Genomic DNA, 23,230 nt, shown 5'->3' with positions numbered 1-23,230 from the left:
GCACAACTCTCTCTGGCCCTCAGCTTCTTCCCTTCTTAGGCAAGTGTTAGTTACAAAGTTCTTTAGCTCTGCCAGTAAGTGACCAGAGGCACCCCACTCCATTAGTAAGCCTCGGCCGAAGTTGCTGAGCTTTAGCTCCATGGGTCAGCAAACCAACTCCACCAAGTGTCCGGAGGGACCTTACTCCTCCAGTAAGCCTCCTGCCTGATGGCACTCAGCTTTCTCGCTCTGTGGGCTGGGAAGTCCACTGTGCTATCTCCTGCCTGTAACTTCTGCCAGTCCCTCCTGCCACTGCCACTACTTCTTACCATGTTCAGTGTTAAGGGTCTCTCTCTCTCTCCTCTCTTGGTCTCCTGGTTGCAGGAGCAATTCAGTGCAGGGATCACAGGTCCAAATGACACACTCTTCGCTCTTGGCCCTTTATCCTTGGTGGTGGTGAGATCCTCTCCGTCCCACCTCTGGGATGGCCCATTTTAACCAAGCAGGATGGCAAAACTGACCAATCCCCTTGGTGAGCCACAAATACCTTATCTGCACAGTCCCAGTCGATCATTTGGGAGTTACAAGACCATGGTAAGAAAGGCTACACAAAAGGAATTCATCACACCTCATTCACAGACACCCTACCACATGATAATATAACTACTAATTAGAATGTATAAATCCATTTAAAAGTATGACTTAATACAGAGGAGCTTTTAGGTATATTTTCTCATTCACAACTGTGTGTCTGTACTTTTAAAGAACAGCACTATATTTATGTTGAAATCTTGTATTTATGCAGTCTACAGAAAACGAAAAAAAAAAAAAAGCAAGTCATAGACAAAACCATGATAGTACCCAATGAGTTACAAGTCCTTGTGTTCACGTGGTAAATAACAGGTATCTTTTCCAGAATTATAATAATCTTTCCAAATTACAATAATCTTTAACATGCCCTTGCTGCTTGTAGAGATACATCCACGCAAATGCATACCAATCTTTATCTATACCAAACCGACCAAACCCACTGTCGTTGGCTGAATCGATTCCGACTCAGAGAGAGAGCAGAATTGCCCCATAGGGATTCCAAGGCTGTAAATCTTTATGGAAACAGACTGCCACATCTTTCTCCTGTGGAGCAGCTGGTGGGTTGGACTGCTGACCTTCTGGTTAGCAGCTGAGTGCTTTAACCACTGCACCACCAGGGCTCCTCTTCATCCATATAGGTCACAGAATTTTTTTTTTTCATTACACTCTGATAAAATTCACAGACTCATACTCAGGAGTCTTACCTAAAAATGATGACAATAGGACTAAGAGTGTGTTGGTGTCTTCATCTCCAAAACATGATGAAGCATTAGTGATATTTTCACTGAAGTTCCATAACGTTTTGCAAACCAAGCAGGCCAGCTGCCAATCAGAAGGACCAAAATCTTTTAAGCAATCCACTAACCTGAGTTAACAGAAGTCAAATTAAGACGTTATTAGGTCAGAATCTGCCATTAATTTTAATACTTTTAACATCATGATGATTATCCTTCTGTGCTATTTAACATATAACCAAAAAACCAAACCCAGTGCCATCGAGTCGATTCTGACTCATAGTGACCCTACAGGCCAGGGTAGAACTGCCCCATAGAGTTTCCAAGGAGCGCCTGGCAGATTTGAACTGCCAACCCTTTGGTTAGCAGCTGTAGCACTTAACCACTATGCCACCAGGGTTTCCATTTAACATATATTACATAAAATTCAGTTATCATTTAAAATAATATCTAAGAACTTAAGTAGCCACCAAGTAGCAATAATCTACTTCTGAATTATTGTAACTGTCCAAACCCACTGCCATCAAGTCAATTCCAACTCGTAGGGACCACATAGGGTTTCCAAGGCTGTAAATCTCTATGGAAGCAGACTGCCACATCTTTCTCCCAGGGAGCTGCTGGTAGTTTCAAACTGCCGGCCTTACAGTTAGCAATCGATCACTTTAATCACTGAACCACCAGGGCTCCTTTGTAAGTGCCCAGTGGACCCTAAATTCTCTGTAGCCCCAGCTTGTTGAAAGACCCCTGCCCTTAAAGGGACACCAGAGGCCATGGTCCCTGGACCTTCTGTTAGCCCCAAACTGGAACCATGCCCAAAGCCAAGTCTTCAGACAGGGACTGGACTAGACTATAAGACAGATACTGGTGAGAAGTAAGCTTCTTGGCTCAAGTAGACACATGAGACTGTGAGGGCAGCTCCTGTCTGAAGGGGAGATGAGATGGCAAAGGGGGACAGAAGCTGGCTGAATAGACATGGGGAATACATGGTGGAGAAAAGGAGTATGCTGTCTCATTAGGGGGAGAGCAGCTAAAAGTATATAGCAAGGAATATATAAGTTTTTGTATGAGAGACTGACTTGATTTATAAACTTTCACTAAAAGCACACACACACACACACAAAAACTTCATTTGAATAAAGAAATTAAAAAAGAAAGAAAGACCCCTGCCCCAGAGGAAGCATGAGATCAGGGCCAAAGCTTCCTAGAAAACTAAGCCTTCTGAATCCTGAAGGGTCAGGACTCCACACCTTGAAACTTACTTTTTAATGCCGCCTCCGTCTTTTAGAATGACCCGTTTGTCCTTATCCACAGTGAGATTTAGGAGAACACCACAGGCAGAAAAGCAAATATCCTGGTGCTTCGCATCCAGCAGTGCAATCATGAACTTGTGTACTGGGAGGGTGGAAAACAGATGCGGGCCAGTGAACTCTCAGGAGTCTCAGCTGTATTCTGGTTTTACAAAAACATAGTGACTTGCAAAACTGGAAACCCTGTTAGTGGACTTAGCCCAGCAGTGGGTTCCCCAACACGCAGCACTCCAGAACCTCCCCCTAAGACCCTCTGCCCCCAGACACTGCTCTATCCCATCCAGGCAGCAGCTCCCTCTTCGGGGCAGTGATGGAGGCCCTGCCAGGGAAAGGAGGGAACCACAGACTTCCCACCACAGAGGTGACACTCTTCTCTAACTTCTGGTTGTCCTCAAGGGTCTTTTTGACCATCCAGCAGCAATTCTCTTTTAAATACCCAACCCCAGGGGGTCAGGCTTCTGTTGAGATCTTCCTTGAAGTCTTCTAGGGTCACAGCTCTTAAAAGAAGACTTGCTCAGACTGCTGGAAACTGACCTGTGGTAAGGCAGGCCTTCCAGTGCAGGGACGGCTCAGTCGGGGCAGGCACCCAGCCTCTGGGGAGTATTTTTACTTAGGCCTACAAAAAGGAACCAGGAACCCTTTGTCCTGTCTTCTAGTCCCCACGGCAGGGGCTGGGCAAAGGTTGGGGGAGATGAGGCATGTGCTTTGCCTCCTCCTATTCCACGGGGCACCTGAGAGGTGGCCACCCTCTTCTAACTGTGGTGGGCTGAACAGTGAGCTCGGCAAAGGCTACATCACACATCTGTGTATTAAGAGTGTAAAGAGTGCTCACTTCAGCAGCACATATACTAAAATGGGAACAAAACAGAAGGTTAGCATGGTCCCTGTGTAAGGATGACACACAAAATTTATGAAGTGTTCCATTTAAAAAAAAAAAGTCTAAAAAATATACACCAAAATGTTAACCGTTATCTCTGGGGTAGTAAGATGATGGGTGACTATTTGCTGCTGCTGCTCCTCTTTTTATATCTGTATTATCTGAATTCCTTATCCACGTGGACAATTTTTTTCTTATATGAAATATTTGAGACATACAGAGTATGGTTAGTGTAAACACTTGTGTACCTGCCATTAAGAAATAAAACATCACGGATCTAGTTTTGTTTTTGTGTATCCCTCCTCCATCCCATTCTCATCCCTCTTCTGTCCAGAAGTAACCTCGATCTTAAGTGTACAGTTTACCATTCCCAAGTATGCTCTGTACTTTATACCATTACCAGGTGGGTACATATACATAAATAATACGCAGGATTGTTTTGCCTGTTTTAAAACTTATATTAATGGCATTAGTCTGTATAAATCCTCCTATCACTTGTTTTTTTTCCCTCTTTTTAAAAAAATTTTTATTGTGCTTTACGTGAAAGTTTACAAATCAAGGCAGTCTCTCACATAAAAATTTACATACGCCTTGCTACATACTCCCAGTTGCTCTCTCCCTAATGAGACAGCCCACTCCCTCTCTGCACTCTTTCTTTTCATGTCCATTTCGCCAGCTTCTAACCCCCTCTACCCTCTCATCTCCCCTCCAGGCCAACATAGTCTCAAGTGTCCACCTTATCCAAGAAGCTCACTTCTAACCAGCATCCCTCTCCAACCCATTGTCCAGTCCAATCCCTGTCTGAAGAGTTGGCTTTGGGAATGGTTCCTGTCCTGGGCCAACAGAAGCTCTGGGGGCCATGACCACCAGGGTCTTTATAGTCTCAGTCAGGCCATTAAGTCTGGTCTTTTTATGAGAATTTGGGGTCTTCATCCCACTGCTCTCCTGCTCCCTCAGGGGTTCTCTGTTGTGTTCCCTGTCAGGGCAGTCAGTCTGATGTATTCTCTGGTTTATGTCGCCCTTTCTCTCTCTTGGGCTCATAATTACCTTGTGTCCTTGGTGTTCTACATTCTCCTTTGCTCCAGGTGGGTTGAGACCAACTGATGCATCTTAGATGGCCGCTTGTTAGCATTTAAGACCCCAGACACCACTCTCCACAGTGGGATGCAGAATGTTTTCTTAATAGATTTTATTATGCCAGTTGACTTAGATGTCCCCAAACCCCCGCCCCTGCTATGCTGGCCTTCAAAGCATTCAGTTTATTCAGGAAACTTCTTTGGTTTAGTCCAGTTGTGCTGACCCTGCCTGTATTGTGTGTTATTTTTCCCCATCACCTAAAGTAGTTCTTATCTACTATCTAATTAGTGAATACCCCTCTCCCTCTTTTCCTCCCTCCCTCCCCCCTCTCATAACCATCAAAGAATATTTTCTTCCCTGTTTAAACTATTTCTTGAGTTCTTATAATAGTGGTCTTCTACAATATTTGTCCTTTTGCAACTGACTAATTTCATTCAGCATAATGCCTTCCACATTCCTCCATGTTATGAAATGTTTCACAGATTCCTCACTGTTCTTTATTGATGCGTAGTATTCCACTGTGTGAATATACCATAATTTATTTATCCATTCATCCACTGATGGGCACCTTGGGTGCTTCCATCTTTTTGCTATTGTAAACAGTGCTGCAACGAACATGGGTGTGCATATATCTGTTTGTGTAAAAGCTCTTGTTTCTCTAGGATATATTCCAAGGAGTGGGATTGCTGGATCTTCTGGTAGTTCTATTTCTAGCTTTTTAAGGAAGCACCAAATTGATTTCCAAAGTGGTTGTACCATTTGACATTCCCACCAGCAGTATATAAGTGTTCCAGTCTCTCCACAGCCTCTCCAACATTTATTGTTTTGTATTTTTTGGATTAATGCCAGACTTGTTGGAGTGAGATAAAATCTCATTGTAGTTTTCATTTGCATTTCTCTAATGGCTAATGATCGTGAGCATTTCCTCATGTATCTGTTAGCTACCTGAATGTCTTCTTTAGTGAAGTGTCTGTTTGTATCTTTTGCCCATTTTTTAATTGGGTTGTTTTTTTGCAGTTGAGTTTTTGCAGTATCATGTAGATTTTAGAGATCAGGTGCTGATCGGAAATGTCATACCTAAAAACTTTTTCCCAGTCTGTAGGTGTCTTTTTACTCTTTTGGTGAAGTCTTTGGATGAGCATAGGTGTTTGATTTTTAGGAGCTCCCAGTTATCTAGTTTTTCTTCTGCATTCTTAACAATGTTTTGTATACTGTTTATGCCATGTATTAGGGCTCCTAACATTGTCCCTATTTTTTCTTCCATGATCTTTATCGTTTTAGATTTTATATTTAGGTCTTTGATCCATATTGAGCTCGTTTTTATGCATAGAGTGAGGTATGGGTCTTGTTTCATTTTTTTGCAGATGGATATCCAGTTATGCCAGCACCATTTGTTAAAAAGGCTGTCTTTTCCCCATTTAACTCTTTTGGGGCCTTTGTCAAATATCAACTGTTCATATGTGGGTAGATTTATGTCTGGATTCTTAATTCTGTTCCACTGGTCTATGTATCTGTTGTTGTGCCAGTACCAGGCTGTTTTGACTACTGTGGTGGTATAATAGGTTCTAAAATCAGGTGGAATAAGGCCTCCCACTTTGTTCTTCTTTTTCAGTAATGCTTTACTTATCCGGCGCCTCTTTCCCTTCCATATGAAGTTGGTGATTTGTTTCTCCATCTCATTAAAGAACGTCATTGGAATCTGGATTGGAATTGCATCAAAGGTATAGATTGCTTTTGGTAGAATAGACATTTTTTTAATGTTAAGTCTTCCTCTCCATGAGCAAGGTATGTTTTTCCACTTATGTAGGTCTCTTTTGGTTTCTTGTAGAAGTGTATTGTAGTTTTCTTTGTATAAGTCTTTTATATCTCTGGTAAGATTTATTCCTAAGTATTTTATCTTCTTGGGGGCTACTGTAAATGGTATCGATTTGGTGATTTCCTCTTCAGTGTTCTTTTTGTTGGTGTAGAGGAATCCAACTGATTTTTGTATGTTTATCTTGTATCCCGATACTCTGCTTAACTCTTGTATTAGTTTCAGTAGTTTTCTTGAGGATTCCTTAGAGTCTTCTGTGTATAAGATCATGTCATCTGCAATTCCCTCTGTTTTTGAGGTTAATCCATGTGGACATCTGAATCTCTAGTTCATTTATTTTAATTGCTGAGGAACATTTCATTGCATGAATATACTGTAATGTATTCATCCTCTTGCCTATTGATGGACATTTAGGTTGTTTCCAATTTTTGCTACTACAAGAATACTGTAATGGACCTTCTGGCATATAAAGTAGAATGCCTCTTCAGCCCATTCCCAAGAGCAGAAATAATGGGTCTAGGTGACTTGTTTCCCCTAAATGCACACACACACCATCTCAGAACTCAGAAGGCCACTCACCAGGGAAAGACAAACATTTCAGACACCGCCTCATCTGGGCATCCTGAGCACTACCTGTCCCAGAACACACACAAGTACCACGTTGTGATGACCCAAGTTCCAAAACCACTTAGCTAACTACTGGCAAGAACTGCACGTTTATGAATGAAGTGTCATAAACTCACCATTTTTCTGCACAATGAAATCACAGATATCACGGTACTGGGAGAGATTTCCAAACACACGCACAGCCTCCAGGATTCCATCCATGTTGTTACTGACCAGAAGCTTTAAGAGCACTGGGTTTGGTTACCAAAGAGATAAAATCAGTGAATTTAAGTTTTAATTTAAACCCTAGAAATCAATATAATACTAAATACTGATAACTTTAAAATTAAAAAATTTTAATTTTAATTTTAATTTAACTGTAAGAGACTTTGGGAAGAAAAATAAGAAACTAGTTTTCCCCATACAAAGAATGTCAGTTTCATTCTTAGACTTAAATCAGGCTCTAAGACACCAGGACCAAAAGTCAGAAAATATTAATGCTTCCAGCTCTGTGCTTAGCTAACAAAATCAAAACCTTAAAACAAGCATTCATTTACCCAAGCCCAACTCCGAACCTTACATTCAGCAATATACAGCTTTTTGTCATGAATTATGGAGTTTTTCACTTGGTAGTAAGACAAATTGTTGATTGTTGCTGTAGCATTGATCACCAACTCCTCACAATCATCAATTGACTTGTATTCTGAAACAAAGTGAGGATAAGGGTGTCAAAGACTCATCGCAGGGGCAGAACCAATGACATCGCAACTGCAGCAAAGGCAGGGCCAGGGACAAACCATCTTCCCAGGCCAGGGCTGAGTAAGTACAGCTTTATTTCCCATGATTCTTCCTGTAGGGAAATGCACCAAGCACACAGGGATCCCTCCTGGCCAGAGCAGGGAGAACACCCTATGCTCAATCCCTCCAATCAAGGGGTCTGGAAAAGTTGAGCCATTCTAGGGTGAGCTGAACCCAAAACCCAGTGCTGTGGAGTCGGGCGAGCTGAAGCCAGCTCTAATCCCCAACTGGTTTGCCCAGTCCTCGGGCTCTCCCAGGGCCCCCACCCTGAGAGCTGGAATTTGTTTCCCACACTCTCCAGGGTCCAGCAGAACAATCCTTAGGTCACAAACCATCAGTAACTCCATTCAACTCTGCCTTACATATGCAGAATCTGATCACTTCTCACCACCTCCTCTACTTCCACCCTAGGACATCTCACCTCCTCACTGACTTCTCTTCTTCCACAGTTGCCTCCCTAAGTCTATTCTCAACACACTGAGCCCTACAGAGTAAGTTGGGCAATGTCACTCATCTCCACTCTCCAATAATTAATTCTGTAAAGGTGTAGCCTAACATTCCACGTTACAGATGAGAACACTGAAGCCCAGAGACGTTAACTACTTTGCCTGACTTCACAAAGCAGGCATCTGAACCCAGGCCTGACTCTACCATCCTGCTCTTTCCATAGCACCCTACTGAGGCCAAAGGCACACATGTCACCAAGGGCCCATTAGAGCCACTGGGGCAATAATTTGCTTCAAAGAGCTTAAGAGAACCCACAGCCCTCTGAGACTGAGTCACAGATCTAAGAGAATATGGAACATAGACCTTGACTTTAAGGTAGGAAATCTCTGAGTAAATGGGTCCACTGGGAGGGCTGGTTCTTATAGAAACCTTTTTTTATTTTTAAAAGACCCTCTGCAACGAGACAGGCAATTTCTGGGGTACAAGCAACTCCTCTGTGAGGGGGTCAGGGCTAGAGAGAAGTGGAAAGGAGATGACCCAAGGAATGCCCTTCCTGTGAGAGAGGCTGGGAGGAGGGTACAGGACAGTAGGAGGGGTCGGGTAGAGGAGTACTAAGCCTGGAGGATAATTAGGGTGACAGCTACTTTGACCTCAGGTAGGTGGGTACATGACCAGTGAGCAAGCAGACCCCTTCTGCAATCACAGAGTCACAGCCCCGGTGCCAGTCTTGGGCTGCCTATACATGGCCAGGCCTGTCAGAGGTAGGCAGGCACTTTAAAGACCAGCTTCTTTCTCCCCATATTCGTGCATTACTTCACACCAATGCAGATAAAACAGGTCAGAAATCAGCAGAGACCAGTTTATCAGGTGTTATGGATTGAATTGTACCCCACCACCACCAGCCCAAAATATGTGCTGAAATCCTCACCCCTGTACCTGTAAAAGGAGCCCTGGTGGTACAGTGGTTAAGCATTTGGCTGCTAACCAGAAGGATGGCAGTTCAAATCCACCAGCCACTCCTTGGTAACCCTATGGGGCAATTCTATTCTGTCCTATAGGGTCACTATGAGTTGGAATCAACTGGATGGCAATGGGTTTGGTTTTTGGTCTTTTGGTACCTGTAAATGTGACCCTGTTTGGAGATAGGTGTTTTGTTTTGTTATGTGAATTAGGTCATACCAGAGTAGGGTGGATTCTAAACCTAATCACTTCAGAGTTATAAAAAGAAGGAAACAACACAGAGATACACACACACACACACACACATAAACACACACAGGGGAGCACAGACACCACGTGAGAATCATCTACAAGCCAAGGAATGCCAGGTAACCAAGGAACATCCAGGGCTACCCATAAGGAAGGAATCAACATGACAGAGATCCTCATTTGGACTTTTAGCCTACAGAAATGTAAGAAAATAAATTTTGTTCTATAAAGCCACCCCCACCCCCGCCAAAAAAAACCCAACCTGTTGCTGTGGAGTCGGTTCCGACTCAGAGCAACACTATAGGACAGAGTAGAACTGCTCCATAGGGTTTCCAAGTGGCTGGTAGATTCAAACTGCTGACCTTTTGGTTAGCAGCCATACCTCTTAACCACCTTGCCAGCAGGGCTCCTAAGGCCACCCACTTGTGCTATTTGTGTTACAGCAGCACTAGGTAAATAAGACAGCAGGGCTTAGTAGGGCTCCGAGAATTCACTTCAGCAGTTGAGCTGAATGAAGAAAGGTGGAGGTGGAGAATCTTCTGTCTTTACCCTTCTAGAGGCTTCCTGGGGGATAAGAAAAACTTTCAGAGGATACAATAGAGAAAGGATCCCCTGCTTGCCCAAACTGCTCAAGGCTTGGTAGGCTAGAGAGCCCTGACTGAACCACAAGTTCTTCTTAACTTTTGCTTAACCTCATATGGTTTTGAGTTCTAACCCTGCAGAGACTCAACCATTTCTCAAGGTGAGGCCTTTGAGTGCCTGCATCAGGATCAGCCAGGAAGCTTTCAAAATGCAGACTCCTGAGGCCCACACCTAACTTGATAAATCACAACCTCTAAGGGTAGGGCCAAGAATCAGTGTTTTTAATAAGCTTCTGGGTGATTCTTATGCACAAGGAAGTTTGAGAACCACTGGGTTAGAGCTTCACTGGTCAAGAACAGGAGGTGGCTATGGCCCCCGGATGCTCAGTTAACCCAGAACTGAAACCATTCCTGAAGCCCATTCTTCAGAAAAAGATTAGACGGCCTATAAAACAAAAAATAACACACATGAGGAACGTGTTTCTTGGTTCAATCAAATATATGAGACCGAATGGGCAGCTCCTGTCCAAAAGCAGGATGAGAAGGCAGGAAGGAACAGGAACTGGTCGAATGGACACAGGGAACCAGGGGTGGAAAGGGGGTGTGTGCTGTCACATTGTGGGGATTGCAACCAGTGTCACAAAACGATGTGTGTATAAATTTTTTAATGAGAAAAAAAAGAGGCCATTCCTGAGTTCCAGTAACCTCAAGAAAATATACTTGAGAGACCTCACATGGGAACCCCCAAATGACAAAAGCCAGGCACCTGCACTTCCAGAGAACATGGTGCTGAAGTCATGAAGGCGATAGGCCCCAAAGCCTCCTAAGGACTCTGGCCAGGTGGGCTGGAGCTAGACTACCTGGACTGGATCTAGGTCCCCAGGGGTAATCCTTTTATCTCTAGCCTAATCTGCTTCCTCTTTCAAAAGGTATTGCCTTCTTGGGAATCAAAAGCAAGTTACTGATTCCACCTTAGTTTAAAGATACAAATGTAATTTATAAGTCCATAAAATTGTTATATGCAATTATTACATGCAAATATTAACAATTGTAGGGAAGTGAATCAGGCACAGCTCTACTCCTTAACTTGGCCATTCACAGTGATATGACCCCAATCCAAGGACCCAGTCCATTCGAGGTCGCTGCCACCAAGTACTGGGTTCGAGCTTGCAGCACATGAGAACTCATCCTGGTTTCAGACTCCATTCCTCACCTGTCACAGAGGCCAACTGTGGTTCCCTGAGCACTGGATCTCAGCATTTAATGAGAACAAGAATCACCTGCAGACAGGGGAAGAGTTGAAATGCAGGTTCGAAGAATCTCACCTCATTCCACAGAGTCAGTTTCTGGATAAGGCCCTGGAAAGGGTATTTTAATGAGTTCCACAGCTGATTCGAGGCAGCTGGTTCCCTGGCCATGGGCTGAGAAACACCATCCTAAAGGGCTGAGCCTCCAGGGGAGGAAGGAACATGGGAAGACAGGAAAATATTACAACCTAAAAGCTGCAAAGTTTGAGGTTGTTTCAAAAATTGAATTTCAAAAATGTCAAGGCCCACTTATGGTAGTTCTAATTTCCAGTTGCCATTGAGTTGATTCCAACTGATGATAACCTCATGAGAACAGAATTGTATTCCAACGGATTTTCAGTGGCTGATTTTCTGGGAGTAGATTGTCAGCCAGGCCTTTCTTCAAAGGCACCTCTGCGTAGACATAAACCTCTAACCTTTTGGTTAGTAACCAGGCGCATTCACTGTCTACACCACCCAGGAACTCTGGTAGGTTTGCTAACTGGGAAGACGTAGGCCCTATGTATCTTCTCACCCCCTCCAAGATGCTCTCTGTCTACAGGATAACAATCAGGTGCCTCAATGTAGAACTCTAGGTCCTCCACAAAAGACCATAACCTACCTTTCTAGCTGTTTTAGCATCCTCAGCTCAAGACTCAGTGAACGCTCACTGCAGCTCATCTTGCTTTCACCTGGAATCCCATTCTTTCTTTCTCTCTGCCTTTTGCCTGTCAAAGCCCCATCCATTTCAAATATCATCTTCTCCAACTAAATTCAACAAACATTTACCAGATATCTACTTTGAGTAAGGTACTCTGCTACGCTTTTTCAGGGATACAGTAGTGAATAAAAAATAGTTCCTGCCCCTCAAGGTTGCTATGTGGCCATGAAATAGATATAATCAAAACAACAGCAGGAAAAACAAGACAGAAAGTTGCTCTAGCGAGGATATTTGCGGAAAAGGTGGACTTTAAGTCAAGGAGCTGGACTTGATGCTACAGGTGAAGGAGTTTCACGGAAGGCTTCTGAGCAAGAAGGAGACAGTTAGTGTCATGTGTAATTGGGAAGTGGGTAATGGCACAATTTGGGAGGAGAGCTGAGGAGGTAAATTTGTAAGGATAGGTAGAGGAAAGGATCAGCCAAGGCATGGACAGAACTAGGGAAATGGGGGCAGCATGACAGAGACAACAGGCGTGAGGGACAATACCCAGGCAATTAAGACACTACTGTTTGGATAGAAGCAGGAGCCCTGGTGCCACAGTCGTTAAGAGCTGGACTGCTAACCAAAAAAGTCGGGCAGTTTGAATCCAGCAGCCACTCCTTGGACACCCTCTGGGCCAGTTCTCCTCTGTCTTATAGGGTCTCTATGAGTTGGAATCAGTTTGACAGCAAAGGGTACAGGTTTGGATAGAAGGGTGGGAAGGGGATGGCTGAGGCTAGATTCTGTATCTGCCTATGAAAGACAGGAGGATGGGTTTGTAAGCAGCTGTGTTTTCAACGTGTTGGGTGTGAAGTGTCCACAGCACAACCAGATGCAGATTCTAGCTGACAATTTAATGTGCAGTCAACAACTAGGAAGGGAGTTCAAGATCAAATGTGTAGATTTTTGAAGAGTGCTCTCAGAATTTAGGAGCCCTTCTAGTCTTTTTTTTCTTGAGACAGGCAACCATAGAACAGAGGAGCATGGGGCTTGGTGACTCTGGCACTTACTAACTTTGTGACCTGTAAAAGTCACTTTGTCTCACCAAGCCTGTTTCCTTGTCTGTAAAATGGTGAAAATGACAACCCAGCATCATGCAGTTGTTGTGAGGTAATGGATATGAAAGCGCTTTTTAAACTATAAAGCTCCATTATAAAGTAAAGCATTGTTATTACACACACACCTCAGAAATGGACTCAGTGGCTCCATCCCCTCAGCCCTGTGTGCACTTTGTTTCTGGCACCTTCGTATGCTGTGCAGTTCTTGTCTGTTACCTGACATGCCTTGAAAGCAGATGAACCCTTACCATCAAGTTGATATTGACTCATAGTGACTCTACAGGACAGAACAGAACTGCCCCCATAGGGTTTCCAGGCTGTAATCTTCACGAAGGCCCTGGTGGTGCAGTGGTTAAGAGCTTGGCTCCTAACCAAAGGTGCAACCAAAGGTTCAAATCCACCAGCTGCTCCTTGGAAACCATATGGGGCAGTTCTGCTCTGTCCTATAGGGTTGCTATGAGTCGCAATCGACTCAATGGCAACGGGTTATACTGTATGCTACAGTTTAAAAGAATGCAGTAGGGTGGTGACTGAAAGGTTGGCAGTTCAAAACCATCAGTGGCTCCACGGGATAAAGATGTGGCAGTCTGCTTCCATAAAGATTAAACCAAAACAAACCAAACTCATTGGGTTTCCAAGGAATAGCTGGTGGATTCAAATCACCAATCCTTTCGTTAGCAGCCGAGCTCTTAACCACTGCACCACCAGGGCTCCATAGCATATAGTATGGTCCATCCCATTGCCATCGAGTTGATTCCGACTCATAGTAATCCTATGTACTACAGAATGAAACAAAGCCATGCTCACAACCGTTGTTATGCTTAAGCCCATTGTTGCAGCCACTGGGTCAATCCATCTCGTTGAGGGTCTTCCTCTTTTTCCCTGACCCTCTACTCTACCAAGCATGATGTCTTTCTCCAGGGACCGATCCCTCCTGATGACATGTCCAAAGTATATAAGATGCAGTCTCGCCATACTTGCTTCTAAGGAGCATTCTGGCTGTATTTCTTCCATTTATTCATTCTTCTGGCAGTCAATGGTACATTTAACATTCTTCACCAACACCACAATTCAAAGGCATCAATCCTTCTTCGGTCTTCCTTATTCATTACCCAGCTTTCACATTCATATGATGCGATTGAAAATACCATGGCTTGGGTCCGGCGTACCTTAGCCTTCAAGGTGTCATCTTTGCTTTTCAACACTTTAAAGAGGTCTTTCACAGCAGATTTGCCCAACACAATGCGTCTCTTGATTTCTTGACTGCAGCTTCTGTGGGTGTTGATTGTGAATCCAAGTAAAATGGATATAGCATATGGTATAGGATCGATTATATAGTGTTGTTGTTGGTAGGTGCCATCCAGTTGATTTCAACTCATAGTGATCCCATGTGACAAAACTGCCTCATAGGGTTTTCTAGGCTGTAATCTTCACAGAAGCAGATTGCCAGGTCTTTTCTCCCATGGAGCAGTTGGGTGGGTTTAACCCACCAACCCTTGGTTTGTAGCCAAGCACCTAACTGTTGTGTTATCAGTATACTTTGATTATACAGTATACTGCGATTATACAGTATACTGCATACTGATTGTAGGGTAAGGACTCAATAATGGCTCTTAAAAACGAAACAGCAAAAAAAATTCACAAGTTACCCAAAAACACCATTTTCCTTAGGCATTAAAATTTCTTCCACAACAAAGTCTTTTACAGAGACTGGTAAGTAGTGGCTCAGTTGATTACACTGAATTGCAGTTATCTCCCTCACACACCAGCAGGCAGAGGTACCCGTGACAAGGCCTCAAATGTGGACAAGGCCTCAAACGTGCGCATGGGGGAAGATGGGACCTGGGCGGCTGGGGGCTGTAATTACAGTTAATGAAAAAACCTGAAAAGCAAATACACTTAAATTGTGTGGACTAACCCAGGGAAAAAATTGGGCTGTTAAGCTCTTTGTAGTTAGTTCAGCCAGTTTTCAGTAACTTGATGGGAATTACTTTTTTACTTAAAAAAAAAAAAAAAGATGCAATTCACATACCATGAAATTCTCCCTTTTAAAGTGTACAATTCCATGAGTTTTAGTAATGATCTCAATTACATTTTCTTTTTCTTAAAAAAAATTTTTTTTTTTTTTATTGCTTTTGAAGCAGTTTTGAACAGAAGAGGAATATTCCCTTCACACAGCTAACAAGCCTCATCGCTGTTAGGTGCCCTGGAGTCCATTCCAACTCACAGTGACCCTATATGACAGAATAGATTTGCCCCCTAGGGTTTCCTAGGCTATAATCTTTACTGGAGCAGGTTGCCAGGTCTTTCTCCCATGCGGCTGCTGGGTGAATTCGAACTGCCAACCTTTGGGTTAACAGCCAAGCGTTTAACCACTGGACCACCAGGGCTCCTTAAGAACATCATTTGAGTAACCCAGTGGTACTAAGAACATCTTCGCACCCACTCCCAGGCCCTAGAATCGTCTTAGGTGCTGTGGGAAGACCTGTGTATGTGGAGCTGGCCCGGCCGCGGATCTTACCCAGGGTTGTGAGCAGCAGGCCCACCACTTGCGGCTTGGCGGCCAGCGCCGGGCCGATGTGCGGGTGGATGGCTATGTTGGCAAGCACGCGCGTCAGCTTGATGAGCACGTCCTCCACGCCCGACGGCTGCCTCTGCGGCTTGGCCTGTGCCCCTCCGTCACCCACCTGCTTCCGTGAATTCAGATCGAGTTTGTGGAATGTTTGGAATAGCGAAAACAGAGTTCGGATGCACCCCTTCTCCTTGAAAAACTGTTCGCGAGCTTGGTTATTTTTCGCTGTCAGGTTGCCAAGAATGAAGACAATACGAATGACTAAATCCTGCGATAAATTAAAGACAGAGTTGTAAGTGCAAAGGGGCTGGAATAGGTTGTTGGAAAGAGTACAGTGTTTAAGTTGTTTCGCAATTTAATTAATAGTACAATGGAACACGGCTGGCTTCCTTTAACTTGTACAGCATTTGATTCCCACGATTGGTGCAAATTGACAGGGGAAAGTAAAAGCCCTTGGCGGCAAAAAAGAATACAAACTGATGTGATTAGCAAGGTCTCTTAACTTCAGATAATTCTGCCTGGCTCTCTCTTTTTTTTTTTCCTTTCCGAGAACAATTAGTTGAGTGGAATAACATTATTAATAATGTGTTACAAAAATCCGTACTGTTTTGAAATGAATCAATTTTTTAAGCATCTAAATCTTTCCCTGAAAGTCCAGCTCCTGCTGAAGCAGTTTCTTAAATCAAGCATTTCCTGCATAATAGATTTTATTGGGTTACACCGTGGTTTCTTAACCTCGGGCATTATTCTCATGCTGGGCTGGATAATTCTTTGCTGGGGTGGGGTGGGGGGTTGTCCCGTGCACTGTAGTATGTTTAGCAGCTCTTCTCACGACGTGTTAGTTGTGACAACCAAAAATGTCTATAGACATTGCCAAATGTCCTCTGCGGGGCAAAATCGCCCCAGTTGCGACCCACAGTGTTAGATAAGTATACCACTTTGAATCAGCCCCTGCCTTTCTTGACTAGTGTGGCGGTTACATGAGTGACAGCTTTATTGCTATTTGCTAAATTATACATACATGTTTCATGTGCTTTTCTTATAGACAGGCTGTATTTCATAATAAAAAAAAGTTTTTTTTTTTAAACGCTAAACTGACAACATTTTAAAATTGAACAAGATACAGAAATTGTGTTCTTAAAATGACAACAACGGACAGACATATGGGTAAGGCCAGCATACGACAAAGGAGGTCACCTGGGAGGGAGGAGACCTTAAGGGATATTTACCAAGGGGCTAAGAGGGGCCTGGGTATATCATATGCACATTTTCATTCCCTGAGAGAGTGATCATTCAAGAACTATCCTCTGGGTCAACACTTACTGTACCAGGCACTGTGCTATTTTAACAGACAAGAAACTGAGGCTTAGAAAAGTTGTCCTGCTTTTCTCCCTCCCTGACCATCTGGGTGGTTGCTCTTGGTCGGGGGCCGGCCCACATGTAAGGCAGGAAGATGGTGGCCACAAAGAAGACAAAAAAATTGTTGGAGTTGATCAACTCTAGGCTCCAATTGATTATGCAAAGTGGACAGTACATGCTAGGGTACAAGCAGACTCTGGAAATGGTTAGGCAAGGCAAAGTGAAACTGGTCATCCTCATCAACAACTGCCCATATCTGAAATAGAGTACTATGCCATGCTGGCCCCAACTGGTGTCCCTCACTACAGGGGCAATAATACTGAACTGGGTACAGCCTGCATGCTGGCTGTCATTGATCCAGGTGCCTCTGATATCACTAGAAGCATACCAGCACACACTGGTGAAAAATAAAAATTCTGCAATACTTTTTCCTTGATGAAACTGGCCAGAGCTTGTTTAAAAAAAAGAAAGAAAGGGAAGGAAAATTGCTCAGGTCGCATGGCTAGTAAGGGTTGAGTTGAGTTTGAACCCAGGGCTATCCAGATTCCTAGGTCCTTCCCATATGCAAGTCCTGCCTCCCAGCTAGGGTGTCTTTCAATTTGTCTCTTCCTTGGCCTGGCCTTCTTTCCAGAACAGTTAGGAATTATCTCCTGAAGGTCCCTTTTAAAATGAAATCTGTCATCAGGGATGGATTACCATAAACCCGACTTTGTTTATCAGATTAGTGGTTATCAACAGGCTTAAGGAAAGGGGACAAAGGACAAAAGGCAGGACATATTTTAATCACCGAACAGACTCTAGAAGCTTGAGAGCTGCAGGTGCTGCTCAGGGAACCTGGGCCCAGGTGGGACCCCAAGTGTAGGTGGGGCAGCACAAGGCACTGGGTGGGGGAAAGAGACAGTGAGGATCAAGGACAAATGACAACTTTGGGGTTTGCCTGGGGCTACTCTGCCAATAAGGAGCCCTGGTGGAGGAATGGTTAAGCATTCGGTTGCTATCCGTAAGGTGAGCAGTTCGAACCCACCAGTGGCTCTGCAGGACAAAAGACCTGGCAATCTGCTTTCCTAAAGATTACAGCCTAGGAAACCCTATGAGGCAGTTCTACTCCATCATATTGGGTTGCTTTAAGTCAGAATCAACTCCATGGCATACAACAACGACACTCTGCTAATACCAACTTGTTCCAGTTTGCTCTTGGGGGGAAAAAGTGTTCCCTGACAATGACGGGTAAGAAGTGAGGCTGCTGCTTGTACAGCTGGGAATCATTTGCCAACACTAAGAAAGGATAGAGCCTAGCACTAGGGCAAGAACTAAAGTGGTCCAGGAGAGAGTCCACATTCAGAAAAAACTGAACTCACAGCATTCAAGCAATCCTAGCAGCTGTCCCATTGAGAAAGCCTGCTCCTGGCTCTACCCCAGGAACTGAGGAGGGGGGGTACACACCATAAACAAGTACGAGATATGGTCACTACTCGCAAGAGTTTAAAATCTACTTGAGAAACAAGGCTAACATATGTGGGAAGATAGCAAAGACTATCACATGCTAAGCAAGAAGCTGTACACTGAAGGGGTTCTAGCACTGGAGTCAGAATATCTGGGCTCATACATGTGACTTTACTTAGCCTCTCCGTGCCTCAATTTCCTCATCTGTAAGATGGGGGAAATATTGTATTATATTAAATGAGACAAAATAGGTGAAATATAAATCATACTGCCTCATGATCCAGGTATTGTACTGAACCCTATTTGTATAATTGTTGGTAAAATGTTAGTGAACAGCATTAAACTGTGTGGTACAGACCCAACGGTCTTAAAGAGTTTAGATACGAGGATGTTCCGTGAATGATATAAAATCAAAAACCAAACCCATTGCCGTTGAGTCAATTCCAACTCATAGCGACCCTATAAGACAGAGTAGAACTGCCCCATAGGGTTCCCAAAGAGCGCCTGGTGGATTTGAACTGCTGACCTTTTTGGTTAGCAGCCGAACTCTTAACCAGTACACCACCAGGGTTTCCATGAATGATACAGGGCTCAGCAAAGTTACCACGAATGAATTCGAGTTTAACCTTGAAACTGCGTGAGATGAGAACATGTGGAAGGGAAGATGGTAGGGATAAAAGAAAGGGTTTTGAGAAAGAATACCCAGGACAATCCTCTTTCTGAGACGTAGGGTCACCTTGTTTGTCTTTGATCAACAGACTTTTCCTAAGAAGCTATAGGCCTTAAATATAAAACAAGCACACACAATTTTATTATAATACTTGAATTGCACTTCACATAACACCAATGGCTACTTCAAGTAATCCCGGGTGGCAAAGGCCCCTCTGGGGGCTCTAGAAGGAAAGTAGCAAGTTCGTAGCCCCTCCTACAACCTGGTCAGACCCAACCACAAAGTAGAATGCTTTCCAACCACAACAGAGAATATTTCCAAAATTAAGGTCCTCCATGGAAGCTCCATAGACCCATCTAAACTCCCTGAGGGACCGAATTACTGGGCTGAGGGTTGTGGGGACCCACAGTCTCAGGGAACATCTAGCTCAACTGGCATAACATAGTTCATAAAGAAATTGTTCTACATTCGATTTTGGTGAGTAGTGTCTGGGGTCTTAAAAGCCTGTGAGCGACCATCTAAGATATGCCACTGGTCTCATTCCTTCGGTAGCAAGGAAGAATAAAGAAAACTAAAGATACAAGGGAAAGATCAGTCCAAAGGACTAATGGCCCCAAAACTACCATGGCCTCCACCAGACTGAGTCCAGTACAACTAGATGGTGCCTGGCTACCACCGCTGAATGCTCTGACAGGGATCACAATAGAGGATCCTGCACAGAGATGGAGAAAAATGTAGAGCAAAATTCTAACTCACAAAAAAAGACCATACTTACCGGCCTGACAGAGACTGGAGAAACCTCAAGTGTATGGCCCCTAGACACCCTTTTAGCTCAGTGATGATGTCACTCCTGAGGTTCACCCTTCATTCAAAGCTTAGACAGGCCCATAAAACAAAATGAGACTAAAGGGGCACACCAGCCCAAGGGCAAGAACTAGAAGGCAGGAGGGGACAGGAAAGCTGGTAATAGGGAACGCAAGGCTGAGAAGGGAGAGTGTTGACACGTCGTGGGGTTGTTAACCAATGTCATAAAACAGTATGTAAACTGTTCTGTAAACTTTCATCTAAAGTACAATTTAAAAAACAAAAGAATTAAGGTCCTCCAGCAAATCCCTTGGGTGGCGCAGAATTAAGCATTCGACTACTGGCTAAAAGGTTAGTTGTTCAAACCCACTCAGATGCACCTCAGACGACAGGCTTGGTGATCGCTTCCAAAAGGTCAGAGTAGAACTGCTGTGTTGGGGTCATTGTGAGTCAGAATCAAATCAACGGCAACTAACATTAACAAGGCCCTCTAAGGAAGATACCATTTTATATTTTCCAAGTTGAGCACTATGAGCTTTTCACATAAGCTTCAATGTATGTTTTCTCATTAAAGAGAATCTATGTGGAGTTTGACATCTGAAAATTTTAATAATTACTAGTAATAATAACAGTAGTAGCAGCAGTGGTGCTTACAATGTACCAGACACTGTTCCAAGCATTTTGTTGTTGTTAGCTGCCACTGAGTCAGTCCGAGACTCATGGCAACACCATGTACAAGTGTGATCCATAGGGTTTTCATCGGCTGATTTTTCTTTTTAGTCTGGAAGCTCCACTGAAACGAGTTCAGCATCATAATGACATACAAACCAACAGTGGCAGATGGGTAGTGGCTGTGCCTGAGGTATATTGGCTGGAAACTGAACCTAGGTGTCATTGATTGAATTGTGTCCCCCAAAATATGTGTCAACTTGGTTAGGCCATAATTCCCAGTATTGTGTGGTTGTCTTCCATTTTGTGATTTTCCTATGTGTTATAAATCATAATCTCTGCCCGTGGTTAAAGGGGATTAGGGTGGGATGTAATACCCTTGCTCAGGTCACATCCCTGATCCAATGTAAAGAGAGTTTCCCTGGGGTGTGGCCTGCACCACCTTTTACCTTACAAGAGATAAAAGGAAAGGGAACCAGAGAGTGGGGGACCTCATACCACCAAGATGCAAGAGCCAGGAGAAGAGCGTGTCCTTTGGACCAGGGTCCCTGCACTGAGAAGCTCCTAGTCCAGTGGAAGATTGATGACAAAGGCCTTCCTTCAGAGCCAAGAGAGAGAAAGCCTTCCCCTGGAGCTGACACCCTGAATTTGGACATTTAGCCTACTAGACTATGAGAGAGTAAATTTCTCTTTGTTAAAGCCATCCACTTGTGGTATTTCTATTACAGCAACACTAGATGACTAAGAGAATTTGGTACTGGGAGTGGGGTGCTGCTCTAACAGATACCTAAAATGTGGAAGCAGTTTTGAAACTGTGAATGGATAGAGGACGCAGAAGAAAATGAGGACAGCTGTTACACTGGAGATGGTGCAGATGGTGAGAACCGGCAGCAGAGGACCGGCAGCAGAAGAGAACCCACAGCAGCAGAACCAGGAGACCAGCTCAAGATGGCACTGTAGCCCACCCATGGAGCAAGACGGCTGAGAGTGTTTTGGCCGACGTTTACTGGCGGAGTAGGTTGCCTCCAGGCAGTTTTCAGTGCAGCCTCAGAGCTTTGGAACACTTGCCCCAGCAGGGCAGATGTGGGCATGAGGCTTGAGAGCTGAGAGACCAATAAACCAGGAAGCAGAAGCTCAAGAGACAAGGAACATAGGAAGCCAAGCTGCCTCAGTCTCAAAACATATGGCCACAACCTCTAGGGTTTCAAAGGATGGATTCATGGCCTCCGGTGTTTCTAAGGGTGGGGTAGCCACTCAGACAGGCTAGGAGGATGGTGAGCCTAAAGCCAAGTGAGCAGAGTTGCTGTGCCAGTGGGCCTGGAAGGCAGAGCTGAAGCTCAGGGCTGAGGGGCCTCCACTCAGTATCCGGAGAATGTGGCCAGTACCTAGAGTCTGGAGGCCAGGGCCATTGTGTAAATGGCCTCAGAGAACAGAGGATTATTTTCAAAGCCTTGAGGGCTAATGTAATGTGTTCTGCTTACTTGCTTGCTGCCTGTTATGCCTTCTTTCCCTCCAATTTCTCCTATTTGAATTGAAATGTCTAGTTTGTGCCTGTTCTGCCATTGTACTTTTTTTTTTAATTGTGTTTTAAGCGAAAGTTTACAGTTCAAGTTAGTTTCTCATACAAAAATTTATACATACATTGTTATGTGACCCTAGTTGCTCTCCCTATAATGTGACAGCATACTCTTCCTTTCCACCTGGGATTTCCTGTGTCCATTCAACCAGCTCCTGTCCCCCTCTGCCTTCTCATCTCGCCTCTGGACAGGGGCTGCACATTCAGTCTAATGGATCTACTTGAGCTAAGAAGCACACTCCTCACAAGTATCATTTTACGTCTTATAGTCCAGTCCAACCTGTCTGAAGGGTTGGCTTCGAGAATGGTTTTAGTTTTGGGCTAACAGAGAGCCCAAAGGCCATGTCTTCCCGGGTTCCTCCAGTCTCAGTCAGACCATTAAGTCTGGTCTTTTTACTAGAATTTGAGTTCTGCACCCCATTTTTCTCCTGCTCTGTCAGGGACTCGCTGTTGTGCTCCCTGTCAAGGCAGTCATTGGTGGTAGCTGGGTATCATCTAGTTCTTCTGGTCTCAGGCTGGTGGAGTCTCTAGTTTATATGGCCCTTTCTGCCATTGTACTTTGGAAGCAGATAACTTATATTCTAGATTTCATTGATGAAGACAAAGTTTTGGATTTTGGACTTGGAGTTGATTTAAGACTTTGCTATCATATGATGGAGTAAATATGTTTTACATGTGGCAAGGACATGAATTTTGGGGGGCCAAAGGGTGGAAAGTCATGGGTTGAATTGTGTCCCCCCAAAATATGTGTCAACTTGTTTGGGCCATGACCCCCAGTATTGTGTGGTTGTCCTTCATTTTGTGGTTTTCCTATGTGTTATAATCTCTGCCTGTGGTTAAAGAGGATAAGGGTGGGATAACACTCTTGCTCAGGTCACATCCCTGATCCAATGTAAAGGGAGTTTCCCTGGGGTGTGGCCTGCACCACCTTTTATCTTGCAAAAGATAAAAGGAAAGGGAAGCAACCTGAGAGTGGGGGACCTCATACTGCCAAGAAGCAAGAGCCAGGAGAATAGCGCATCTTTTGGACCCGGAGTCCCTGTGCTGAGAAGCTCCTAATCCAGGGATAGATTG

The 23,230-nt window shown here is 44.2% G+C and overlaps 1 protein-coding gene, 1 non-coding gene and 1 pseudogene across 2 annotated transcripts in view; 2 read left to right on the top strand and 1 right to left on the bottom strand.

The window, feature by feature from the left end:
- ARMC2 (armadillo repeat containing 2) overlaps positions 1-23,230 on the bottom strand; it is a 139,702-nt gene that overhangs the window by 10,396 nt on the left and 106,076 nt on the right. Inside the window, exons 12-16 of the mRNA XM_023543025.2 lie at positions 15,585-15,903; positions 7,565-7,687; positions 7,122-7,235; positions 2,564-2,696; positions 1,275-1,435 (exon numbers count right to left, since the gene is read on the bottom strand). Coding sequence (XP_023398793.1) covers positions 1,275-1,435; positions 2,564-2,696; positions 7,122-7,235; positions 7,565-7,687; positions 15,585-15,903 — 850 coding nt within the window. The remainder of the gene's footprint in view (positions 1-1,274; positions 1,436-2,563; positions 2,697-7,121; positions 7,236-7,564; positions 7,688-15,584; positions 15,904-23,230) is intronic.
- LOC111750446 (U6 spliceosomal RNA) lies at positions 3,436-3,541 on the top strand. Its single transcript, XR_002785578.1, has one exon. It is a non-coding gene; the product is annotated as a U6 spliceosomal RNA (small nuclear RNA).
- LOC100657303 (large ribosomal subunit protein eL30-like) lies at positions 16,823-17,405 on the top strand (annotated as a pseudogene).

Source organism: Loxodonta africana, chromosome 1, assembly GCF_030014295.1.
Source record: "Loxodonta africana isolate mLoxAfr1 chromosome 1, mLoxAfr1.hap2, whole genome shotgun sequence".
NCBI classification, from domain to species: domain Eukaryota; kingdom Metazoa; phylum Chordata; class Mammalia; order Proboscidea; family Elephantidae; genus Loxodonta; species Loxodonta africana.
This window is presented reverse-complemented; position numbering and strand designations above follow the sequence as displayed.